The sequence below is a fragment of the Emys orbicularis genome, chromosome 1 (assembly GCF_028017835.1).
Source record: "Emys orbicularis isolate rEmyOrb1 chromosome 1, rEmyOrb1.hap1, whole genome shotgun sequence".
NCBI lineage: Eukaryota > Metazoa > Chordata > Testudines > Emydidae > Emys > Emys orbicularis.
This window is the reverse complement of record NC_088683.1, coordinates 341,743,463-341,756,478: the sequence shown is the minus strand read 5'-3', so window position 1 is coordinate 341,756,478 and position 13,016 is coordinate 341,743,463. Positions and strand designations below refer to the sequence as shown.

The 13,016-nt window shown below is 40.0% G+C and overlaps 1 protein-coding gene across 2 annotated transcripts in view; it reads left to right on the top strand.

Moving 5' to 3' along the window:
• Nucleotides 1–13,016, top strand: part of AMOTL1 (angiomotin like 1) — a 118,762-nt gene that overhangs the window by 54,446 nt on the left and 51,300 nt on the right. For both annotated transcript variants that reach the window (XM_065417455.1, XM_065417456.1), the window contains one exon: nucleotides 9,768–10,056. In XM_065417455.1, the coding sequence (XP_065273527.1) occupies nucleotides 9,768–10,056 (289 nt within the window). The remainder of the gene's footprint in view (nucleotides 1–9,767; nucleotides 10,057–13,016) is intronic.

Below are 13,016 nucleotides of genomic sequence, written 5' to 3'. Positions count from 1 at the left end.
GAGCACTGTACACTTCGTATTCTATTGTAATTGAAATCAATGCAACTTACAAATATAGATTTTTTTTTTGTTACATATCTGCACTCAAAACAATGTAAAACTGTAGAGCCTACAATTCACTCAGTCCTACTTCTTGTTCAGCCAATTGCTCAGACAAACAAGTTTGTTTACATTTACGGGAGATAATGCTGCCCACTTCTTATTTACAGTGTCACCTGAAAGTGAGAACAGGCGTTCCCATGGCAGTTTTGTAGCTGGCATTGCAAGGTATTTACGTACCAGATATGCTAAGCATTCGTATGCCCCTTCATGCTTCAGCCACCATTCCAGAGGACATGCTTCCATGCTGATGACGCTTAGAAAAAAAAAAGTGTTAATTAAATGTGTGACTCAACTCTTTGGGGGAGAATTGTGTGTCTCCTGCTCTGTTTTACCTGCATTCTGCCATCTATTTCATGTTATAGCAGTCTCGGATGATGCCCCAACACATGTTGTTCATTTTAAGAACACTTTCACTGCAGATTTGACAAAACACAAAGAAGGTATGAATGTGAGATTTCTAAAGATAGCTACAGCACTCGACCCAAGGTTTAGGAATCTGAAGTGCCTTCCAAAATCTGAGAGGGCCAGGGTGTGCAGCATGCTTTCAGAAGTCTTAAAAGAGCAACACTCCGATGCAGAAACTACAGAACCCGAACCACCACCAAAAAAATAAAATAAATAAAAATAAAAAAAAAATAAACCTTTTGCTGGTTGCATCTGACTCAGATGATGAAAAAAAATGTGTGTCGATCTGCACTGCTTTGGATCGTTATCGAGCAGAACCCATCATCGGCATGGACGCATGTCCCCTGGAATGGTGGTTGAAGCATGAAGGGACATATGAATCTTTAGTGCATCTGGCACGTAAATATCTTGTGACGCCGGCTACAACAGTGCCATCTGAATGCCTGTTACTTTCAGGTGACATTGTAAACAAGAAGCGTGCAGCATTATCCCCTGCAAATGTAAAGAAATTTGTTTCTATGAGAGATTGGACTGAGTGGCCTTGTAGGTTTTACATTGTTTTATTTTTGAATGCAGTTTTTTTTGTACATAATTCTACATTTGTAAGTTCAACTTTCATGCTAAAGAGATTGCTCTACAGTACTTGTATTAGGTGAATTGAAAAATAGTATTTCTTTTGTTTTTCACAGTGCAAATATTTGTAATAAAAATAAATATAAAATGAGCACTGTACACTTTGTATTCTGTGTTGTAATTGAAATCAATATATTTGAAAATGTAGAAAACATCTAAAAATATTTAAATAAATTGTATTCTATTATTGTTTAAGAGCGCGATTAATTTTTTTAATCGCTTGACAGCCCTAGTATTTATTTCATTTAAAATATCCATATCCAGATCAGATCCTGGGGGTCTGTAGCAGATCCCAACCATTATCCAAGTGGAGCCTCTGTAACCTTTCTTCCCCAATTGATTTTGACTCAGATTCCATTTTATCCATTCCATCACTTCCAGTTTCTATACAGTTTATCTCATCATTAATATACAATGCTACTCCACTACCTTTACCTTTATTTCTGTCTTTTCTGAACAGCACATACCCTTCAATACCTGTATTCCAGTCATGAAGGCTATTCCACCATATTTCCATTATCCCTGTAATATCTGGTTTCACTTCCTGCACCAATAGTTCTAGTTCTTCTGTTTTGTTACCCAGGCTCCTTGCATTGGTGTACGGACATCTTAGTTGTTGCTGCTTGGCTTCACTCAGATTTCTCGCCCGATTAGGTACAGTCATTTTACTGCCAGTATCACATACCTGTTATTGTCAGTGGTATTGGCACTATCTTTCCTCTTTTTGTCCATTTTCCTACCCTCTGTTGTTCCTTTCTCCATTGCTGTATCCTCTTTCACGTGATTTTCCTGCTGCTCAAATATTGGAATCAAGCATTGAGATTACATGAGCACCTCCCAACTGTCTCTCCTGAATTCTTAGTTTAAAGCTCTTTTCATCAGTTGTGCCAACCTTCATTCCAGAAGTCTCTTTCCCTCCCTGCTCAGGTTGAGTCCATCCCATGAGAACAGTCCAATGTTGGTGAATGCCTCCTCAAAGCCCTCCTCATAGCACCATTGTGCGAGTCATCCATTGATCATCATAATCTTGTTTTGCCTCTGCTTTCCTCCTCCAGGTATAGGTAGAATCCCACTGAAGATCACGTATCAGAGGGATAGCCGTGTTAGTCAGTATCCACAAAAACAACGAGGAGTCCGGTGGCACCTTAAAGACTAACAGATTTATTTGGGCGAAAGCTTATGCCCAAATAAATCTGTTAATCTTTAAGGTGCCACCGGACTCCTCGTTGTTTTTACTGAAGATCACCTGAGCTTTCATTTCTTTAAGCGTCTTCCTCGGCCTGGTGTAGTCTTCCTTAATGCACCCTAACGAGAATCTAGCAGTATTCTTTGTCCCCATGTGAAGACAATCAGTGGATTCTTGCCTGCTCCCATTAGGATCCTCTTCAGCCTTAGGTCCACATTCCATATATTAGCTCTGGGCAGACAGCACACGCTTGTATTCTCCAGATCAGCTCTGGTGACAGGCCTTTCTGTTCTTCTTAGTAGGAAGTCCCCAGTCACGTAGACCAACTGTAAGAGGCCAATCAGTTGGCATGGCTACTTCTTCCTTTTCATGTTCTCTGTATGTATAAATATCTTCTTTCTGTGTGTTCCATTCTATTCATCCGATGAAGTGGGCTGTAGCCCACGAAAGCTTATGCTCAAATAAATTTGGTAGTCTCTAAGGTGCCACAAGTACTCCTGTTCTTTTTGCGGATACAGACTAACACGGCTGCTACTCTGAATCAAATCCCCTTAGAAACTCAACCATAGTTTCTAGCTGCATCTCCAAACCTCTGGCCTTCTCTTCCTTTAGGTCTCTCAGGCGGCACTTCATACAAATGAAGCACCTTTCAAGTACCCTTTCCAGAAGATTGTACATCCTGCAGCTTCCACATCTAGTTACCTTCATTCCGTGGGTCACTACCACTGCTGCCTCTGTAGCTGCCATAGCCTTCCCTCCTAAATGCCTGTCAAAAAGGAAAAACAAACAAACAATAAAACTATCCTGACAACACTAAAAACGTGCAATCACTAGGAAAAGAATTATAATGGAAAAAAATGAGAGCAAAGCTGGTTGAAAAAGATTTCAAAATTACCAAGTGTTCCAAGTGGACCTATTTTTCATAACGTTTTAAACTGAAAAATTAATCAATTTTTTATCAGAATCATTATTGAAATTTTTCATTCCCCAAAGCAGTGTTTTATTATTTCGTATCAAAAACTTTCATTTACCAAAAAACCTGGTTTTCAGTAAACAAAAAAATGCCACTGAGTTCTAAAACAATTTTGACAAAAGCGTTTACAAAAATTGATAAAAACATGACTGGAAATTTTGCAAAAAGTGGAAAATATCTATAATTTTGATGATTTTTCTTGAAGAGTCGTTTTAAAAAATAGGCAATTTTGTCATGAAAAACCTTTTACACAGGAAATTTCAGCCAGCTCTAATACAGAGTAAAATCACCATCTAAAAAAATAAAGGAAAATCATTGGCATTTGTGTGCCCTATTAGTCCAAGGGAGCTCAACTCTGTTGACTTTCTGGGCACAGGGCAAGCTTGGTTCATTTCTTTATTCATTCAGGCATTAACTAGAAGGGTTGGATATGGACTGTATTTAACCTCATCAGGGAATCTTATTTTTTCTAACTGCCAGTTTGCTTTTTGGATTGTTGTGTTATATGTATTGTACATACACCCAGAAGTTTAACAGTGGGTTCAGTTTTAAAAAACTTCAAAGGAAACCTGGGATAAATGGGACTTGTAAACAGTAAAGAACAAACTATTCATCAGTAATTCATTATATTTACCAGCCACACATCAAAAGAAGCGACATAAATTGTACAAGTTCAAGATGGAAAATACTTATGAGAACATCCAATACACTCTGGCCTGTGCAGAATTTATGGCCTGATTCTGCTCTCACATGGCTGTAAATCAGGAGTAACTTGGGGTGAATAACTTGAAAATCAGGAATGACTGAATTAACTGGGCCTGCTTCTCCCCTCACTTCTCAATGTAAACCTAGACTGGCTGAAGCCAACCGAAAAGTGCAAAACTAATATGAGGTTAGAAATCCCCAAATAGGACAATCAGGGCTTAACCAGTATAGTTAAAGTAGGTACAGCTCACCTAGTTTGGATGCAGGTATATCAATATATAGGTGCTTTATACCAGTGTAGCTATTCCGGTACAGGAAGGGGAATTAACTATACTGGTAGAAGTCTCCTTTATGCTGGTATAACTGTGTCCACACTAAGGCTTTTACCAGGATAACTATTTGGGTAAAATAAACACTAATTGAAATAATTATATTGATAAAACTATTAAGTGTTTGACTAGGCCTCACATAAACTAGTAACGCTCCATTTACTAGGTTGCATTTGGAAATATCTGACATGTTCATAATATTGTATGTGACATTTCATTGCTCAACCGAGTTTATAATACTGGTCATACTATTTTTATATTGTTAATTTTTTGAAATAAAAAGAAATTTCAGTTCCCTGACGAGGACAGGATACTGGCGGTTTCCAGTGAGGTTTTACAAAGCAGAGTGTGATGAAGAAAAGGGCAGTAACAAAATGGCTTCAGCAGGCAATCTTTAGGAAATGTGGTAGTTCTTGTTTGGAGTACAATCTCAGACTTACTTAATGGTGTTAAGGGGAAGCTTTCAGGAAAGGGAAACAGTGTGGATAAAACTAAGGGACAGATTTTCTGCTGGTGTAAAGTGTACACCTGGGAAGAGCTGGACAGTAATTTGGGGCTGTAAATAACACACTAAATGCTTCTGCTGAAGTGATCAGTAGTGAGCTAGCTAACAAGGTTTACATTTACACTGCCACCTTTCCGTGTCACAGTTAATGACCCATTGAGATGAACAAAGCAGCTCAAACCTCTCAGAACGGTTGTTTCAGGCTGTCTGCAGACTCTGGAAGACAATACTGAATCAGTTTAAACTTGGTTCACATTTTCTAGGTTATCTTCACAAAAATAGAGGTCAAATGCTGCAAATGTCATGGTTGTGGAATTGCAGGCTATAGTGAAAATTGTACCCATGTAACTACTTGGGCCCATAGATTATCACTCTAGAGGAGGATTAAATTCTGTTGATGACCTCTAATTCAGTGATATCCCACCTTACTATGTGCTGAGATATTTGAGTTAATAAGGAATTCTCAGGGGTCAAAATAAATCGTTCCCAATCTAGATGTAAACCAGTGAACAATAACTGAGGTCAAAACGTGACCCCTGGTCCCTGTCTCAGGGGCATACAGTCTAACGTCTGAAGGCCACACCGTTCAGTTCACAATAACTGTGTTGACCAGGTATAGGTCCAACCTCAAACACTATTGCAAAGGAATGAAAGGCCTCCCCCACAGCACGTGCACCTGCATGCACAGTCCTTTCCTTTCTCTGATTTTGCTGGTGATAAGGAGACAGATGTGGCAGAGCAACATAACATTCCAAGCAGTATCACCTGTGATCCTGACCCTTCCACATAAGGGAGCACTGCGCACCCTTCAACCCAAGCAGGATACATCATGTTTACTTCCCATTACTGTATAATCAATACTGAGAACAGTGTTGCTATAACTTCCTAGCCCCTATGATATCATCACTGATATAGCAGTGTAGGAGAATTCCCAGTTCCAGACAGTGTTTCATTTAGTTAACAATGGCTTTGCTTGTTGTAGCTTCCCTTATTTCTTTTCCCCTTGATGCTCTGTGACCTCGCTTTAGCATCAAACATTATGTGACATGTGGGATGTGGCATGTAGTGTGAGGAGGCCAGAAGGAGGGGGGTTCTGCTAGCAACACTGAAGCAAAACTATAGTATAACAATGGCAGCAAATCTATTTCCTGATGTATTTGGTGCCTATCAGAATTCTACTTTCCTGGCACTGACCTGCTTTCTTGTGCCAACTTAATCATTAGTGAATTAGCAAATAAGTTTTAAAAAATTCACTAATGCGATGATGTACTCAGCACACAAAGTAGCCTCATGAGTGTTTACTGGTTAAGTCTGCCCTGCCTCCCATTCCCATCCCACTTGTGTACTGACACCTTTGCTGCTTCAGGACATTTCCTATTCAACCAGGTTCTGTCCATCAAGGCATAAGCTAAGATACTTGTGAATTGCCTTGTTATTAGGCTCTGGAGAGCTCTTTACTATTTGGACCTTTGCTTTTAGGTAGGATTTTCAAAAGCATTCAGTGTTGGTCTAACTCTGCACCCATTGAGGTCAATGGTATGTTGATTCCAGTGGGAGCAGAATTAGCCAATGCTAAGTGCTTTTGAGAATCCCATCTTTCCCTCCTTGTGAAGCACCATACACTATGAAAACAACATCGATCACAGGTATTGTGTATTTAGCAAAAAATATGGTGTACACATAATAGTATTAATAGATTTTAAGGCCAAAAGGGATAATTATTACCTCTTGCATAACACAGGATGCAGAAATTCACCCAGTGATTCCTGCATCGACTCCAATAACTTGTAGTTATCAGAGAATTTATCTTTCAGCAAAAGTAGCCTTGATACGGCTGCAGATGATGGAGAATGGGTAATTGGAGAGGAATGATGATCCAGTGGTCAGGATGCTAACCTGGGACTTCGGAAACCCAGGTTTGATTCCCTGTTCCATCACAGACTTCCTGTGTGATACTGGGCAAGTCACTTAGTCTCTCCATGCCTCAGTTTCCTATCTGTAAAATGGGGATAATATATAAGAACATAAGAATGGCCATACTGGGTCAGACCAAAGGTCCATCCAGCCCAGCATCCTGTCTGCCAACAGTGGCCAATGCCAGGTGCCCCAGAGGGAGTGAACCTAACAGGCAATGATCAAGTGATCTCTTTCCTACCATCCATCTCCACCCTCTGACAAACAGAGGCTAGGGACACCATTCCTTACCCATCCTGGCTAATAGCCATTAATGGACTTAACCTCCATGAGTTTATCTAGTTCTCTCTTAAACTCTATTATAGTCCTAGCCTTCACAATCTCCTCAGGCAAGCAGTTCCACAGGTTGACTGTGCGCTGTGTGAAGAAGAACTTCCTTTTATTTGTTTTAAACCTGCTGCCCATTAATTTCATTTGAATTATGAATTAATGGAGATATCCTATCTCCTAGAACTGGAAGGGACCTTGAAAGGTCATCAAGTCCAGCCCCCTGCCTTCACTAGCAGGACCAAGTACTGATTTTGCCCCAGATCCCTAAGTGGCCCCCTCAAGGATTGAACTCACAACCCTGGGTTTAGCAGGCCAATGCTCAAACCACTGAGCTATCCCACCCTCCCATTTTTCATTTGGTGGCCCCTAGTTCTTATATTATGGGAACAAGTAAATAACTTTTCCTTATTCGCTTTCTCCACACCACTCATGATTTTATATACCTCTATCATATCCCCCCTTAGTCTCCTCTTTTCCAAGCTGAAAAGTCCTAGCCTCTTTAATCTCTCCTCATATGGGACCCGTTCCAAACCCCTAATCATTTTAGTAGCCCTTCTCTGAACCTTTTCTAATGCCAGTATATCTTTTTTGAGATGAGGAGACCACATCTGTACGCAGTATTCAAGATGTGGGCGTACCATGGATTTATATAAGGGAATAAAATATTCTCCGTCTTATTCTCTATCCCTTTTTTAATGATTCCTAACATCCTGTTTGCTTTTATGACTGCCGCTGCACACTGCGTGGACGTCTTCAGAGAACTACCCACGATGACTCCAAGATCTCTTTCCTGATTAGTTGTAGCTAAATTAGCCCCCATCATATTGTATGTGTAGTTGGGGTTATTTTTTCCCATGTGCATTACTTTACATTTAGCCACATTAAATTTCATTTGCTATTTTGTTGCCCAGTCACTTAGTTTTGTGAGATTTTTTTGAAGTTCTTCACAGTCTGCTTTGGTCTTAACTATCTTGAGCAGTTTAGTATCATCAGCAAACTTTGCCACCTCACTGTTTACCCCTTTCTCCAGATCATTTATGAATAAGTAGAATAGGATTGGTCCTAGGACTGACCCTTGGGGAACACCACTAGTTACCCCTCTCCATTCTGAAAATTTACCATTTATTCCTACTCTTTGTTCCCTGTCTTTTAACCAGTTCTCAATCCATGAAAGGATCTTCCCTCTTATCCCATGACAACTTAATTTATGTGAGAGCCTTTGGTGAGGGACCTTGTCAAAGGCTTTCTGGAAATCTAAGTACACTATGTCCACTGGATCCCCCCTGTCCACATGTTCGTTGACCCCTTCAAAGAACTCTAATAGATTAGTAAGACATGATTTCTCTTTACAGAAACCACGTTGACTTTTGCCCAACAATTTATGTTCTTCTATGTGTCTGACAATTTTATTCTTTACTATTGTTTCAACTAATTTGCCCGGTACTGACGTTAGACTTACCAGTCTGTAATTGCCGGGATCACCTCTAGAGCCCTTTTAAAATATTGGCATCACATTAGCTATCTTCCAGTCACTGGGTACAGAAGCTGATTTAAAGGACAGGTTACAAATCATAGTTAATAGTTCCGCAATTTCACATTTGAGTTCTTTCAGAACTCTTGGGTGAATGCCATCTGGTCCTGGTTATTTGTTACTGTTAAGTTTATCAATTAATTCCAAAACCTCCTCTAATGACACTTCAATCTGTTACAGTTCCTCAGATTTGTCACCTACAAAGGATGGCTCAGGTTTGGGAATCTCCCTAACATCCTCAGCTGTGAAGACTGAAGCAAAGAATTCATTTAGTTTCTCTGCAATGACTTTATCATCTTTAAGTGCTCCTTTTGTATCTCGATCATCCAGGGGCCCCACTGATTGTTTAGCAGGCTTCCTGCTTCTGTTGTACTTAAAAAACATTTTATTATTACCTTTTGAGTTTTTGGCTCAGGGGTGTGGTGAGGATAAATACATTAAAGATTGTGAGACAGTCAGATACTATGGAGATGGGGACATATAAGTAGCTAAGATAGAATTACCCTCACTGTTAAAGAACTGCACTTTATTTCCAGTCTGAATTTGTCTAGATTCAACTTCCAGCCATTGGCTCTTGTTATACCTTTATCTGCTAAATTAATGAGACCTCTATTGTCAGAAAACATATCCCCATGTAGATACATCTGAATATAACTCGCCTATTCATACAATCATTATGAGGTCTCTCATTGTAAAATGACTTTGATGATTCGAAAGAATTGATCAGGGTGGTCCAGCCAGCCGTTTTGCAGCAGTCTGTCCTTTGCTAGGCTAAAGCTATTCAGGAACATCACATTGCTCACCTCATTTCCTCCCATCTTCTGATTCAGCCTATCAGAATTCTGCTCACCGACTTGCTCCAGGCAGGTGATGGTTGAAGGATGAGGAATATATCGTTTATTTTTAAATTAGCATCCATCAGCCAGTACTCCTGAATTATGTTGGTGTCTGAAGTCTGTGACACTAAGGAGTACAGTTGTGATTTATATTATGGTACTGCTTAGAAATCAGGGTCCCATTGCTAGGTGCTGAACAAACTTGTAGTAAAAAGACATGCCTTATCCCAAAGCCCTTGAAATCTAGATGGCTGGTATATTTTCAGGGCAGTTTTTCTGGGCTGGTATAATTCTTTTCCCGTATTTGCTTTTATTTAGCCGACAATGTCAACCTGCTTTTCCATCGGTGCCGGTACAGCAGCACAGTCCAATGTCCTCCCAGGCCTCCTCCATTACTGGCCCACTGCACTCAGCAACCTTGCCACCGCTCCCATCAGCTGTAACTGCCCAGCCTCCACCTGCGACTCCACCAAGCCAGCAGCTCACGCCTGATGCATATGCCATTGTGGAGCGAGCGCAGCAAATGGTGGAGATGCTGTCGGAGGAGAATCATGTTCTGCGGCAGGAGCTGGAGGGATACTATGAGAAGGCAGACAAACTTCAGAAGGTACGTGGAACGTTCTCACAGGGTATAAAAGATGCAAGCCCCTATTATAGTGTGTCAGAAGTGTGTCTATTACCCTCCTGGGCACAGGCGGTGATCTAAGTAATCCTTCCTAACATGAGGCACTCAGATTGCCTAACACAGCCAGTGGTTCCTATTGTCGCCATGTGGACCCTCTGTAAGTCCTTGCCAGTCATTGGATGGACTGTGATTCCAATACAGTAGGCTATGCAGACTCCTTTGCCATGAAGATGTTACTCAAAAGGCGTACTGTTTTCTTTTCTTGGGAGCATCTACTTCTTCTTCCTTGGGAGGGATAGCTCAGTGGTTTGAGCATTGGCCTGCTAAACCCAGGGCTGTGAGTTCAATCCTTGAGGGGGCCACTTAGGGATCTGGGGCAAAAAATCAGTACTTGGTCCTGCTAGTGAAGGCAGGGGGCTGGACTCAATTACTTTTCAGGGTCCCTTCCAGTTCTATGAGATAGGTATATCTCCATATATTATAATTTCAACTTTTTTATGCCTGCCTTAGGGAAACTTCCTTCGGTAGTTTCCCTTCTGGAATGCAGCGTCTGAATACATGGCATTTTTAATCTAGCACCTTTTTACAGGTGTAGCATAATCAGCAACATTTTGTACATATCTGAAGTGCAAAATACGTTTAGTGATCACAACAAAACCTGTCCTGTGTGGTCTTGTACATTTTAATAGATTTGTAATAGTCCTTCTTTTATCATAAGAAACAAACACACCGGTACTGTGGGTTGACTGATGTTTGGGCGTTTGATAATAAATCTTTTCTGAGGAGTTGTTTTTAAATTAAATAATAATAAAAAAAAAACACAGAGCCCAGTTTTAAAACATGGGCACCTAAAGTTAGGTGCCTAAATCCATTTTTAAGGCCTCTACATAGGTGGCCTGATTTTCAGAGTTGCTTCCTTTGACCTCATTACATACCCAATTTAATGGCACCCAGACTGTGTAAAATAATTATTTAAAGATTTTGTTCATATTTCCGTCACTGTGCCTATTTGTCTAGCTAACTGTCTAAAGCAACAATAGAAGAAAACGGAGAAAAAGAAAATTGAGCAAGAAGATGATACATAAAAAAGAGACCCACTGCCAAAGAGTGGGCACTGGTGTCTGTCTCCTGTCCAGGCTAACAGTGGATTGCTTAACTCAGTGCTAGAATTCTTAAGGTCTGTTTTTAGAAAGTGGAGTCTGTACATATTAGGGCATAAACAATTACGTACCTACCTTGTGTTCAACCCCAGGATCACCTATAGGCTTTAACTCAAGCTGCTAACCCAAATTAAAAGCCACGTTGCCGTGTGTTCACTGCTGTTTTAACCTGAGTTATCTAATGTGGATTAGCAAACCCAAGTTAAGAACACACCTTTTTTTGCAGTATAAACATACTCTAAGTATAGGAAATACTGCAAATATAATAGTAATGTTACCTACGTCCAAAGGAAAATGCTGTGAAGATTTTACACCACTGCACAATCAGCAGGACTTTTGTATATCCACTTTGAATTTCATGGGCCAGATTTTCAGAGAGTTGAGGCCAGAGGTCCAGCCCCATACTGAATTTTGTGTAAAGAGTTGTAAAGATTTTAATGGTGTCCTCTGTATGGCCTTCCTGGACAAAAAATATTCTTTGAATAAGTTGGATTCCAGATGTTGGTTTTACAAAGGCTGCTTTCTTTTATAAAATATATTTGAGTATGATGCACAAAAAATGTATTAATTTAAGAGTCTTACCACTCTACACTGGTTAGTAATTGCATTCTCTTTCTCTTTTTGGTGCTCTGGAAGTTTGTGGCATTAGGCCCTGACACAGGAAAGCACATGCTTAAGTCCCATGGAACTTAATTATGTGCTTAAAGTTAAACACGTGAATAAGTGCTTTCCTGAATAGGGACGCTTCCCTGAATCAAGGCCTTCATTGGTCAGTCATTTAAAAGGGCTCCATTTTCTTACCTGCTTTGATGTGATGGACAGACAAAGAAGAGGCTCCTGAGGTTCCTGTTGGACTTTGTTGGGAATTGTGAGTGTTCAGAACCTCTAAAAATAAAGCCACTCATTTGGGTGCCTAACTTAGGCACCTAAATCTGAAAATTTTTGCTTTAACTTCTATATCTTAGTTTCCTCACCTGTAAAATAATAATAATGTTTACCTGTTTCACCTGAGGGTTGTGATTAGTTAAATAATGCATTTTGGACTTGGAAATTGCTCCATATTATTGAAATAATACTGTATGTAATTTTTTCTAAGCAAAATGTGTCACTGAAAAATAATTAATAATAATTAATAATAACAATATCTAGCTTTTATAATGCTTTTCATCAGTTGATCTCAAAGCTCTTCACAATCCTTAGTGTATTTATTCTCACAAGACCCCGGTGAGGTAGGGAAGTGTAATTATCCCCATTCTACAGATGGGGAACTGAAGCACAGAGAGGCTAAGTGGCTTGCCCAAGGTCACACGGGAAGTCTGTGGTGGAGCAGGGAAAAGATGTTTGCAATATGAGGGACAGTCTTTCCTCCACCGATATTCAGAACAGAACAGAATAAAAATACTGGGGACTGAAAAGCAGACTGTGTTCCTGATGTGTATAGCACAGCTAGTAGTTTGTATGAACAGATTGTCCCTAAGTGCTGTCAAATTCTAGACCATGTTTGAATAGACATTTTGCAGTGAGTTACAAGGTGGTGATTAATTCTGGTGTTGTTTGAAACATTGTCTCATTCTGACATCTAAAAGAGCTGTTATCTTTTTGATATTTCATTTTTAGCTCACTTGTTCGTTGCTTTCATTTTTTTCTTTCTTTCTTTGTTGTTGTTGACGATGACATTACCTCTTTGAAGCTTAATGATCAGGTTGGCATGGTTTCAACCAACGTCTCATCATGTAGGTTGTTAGAGTGGGTTGGTATCAGAAGCCATCTGGGGATAGAAAG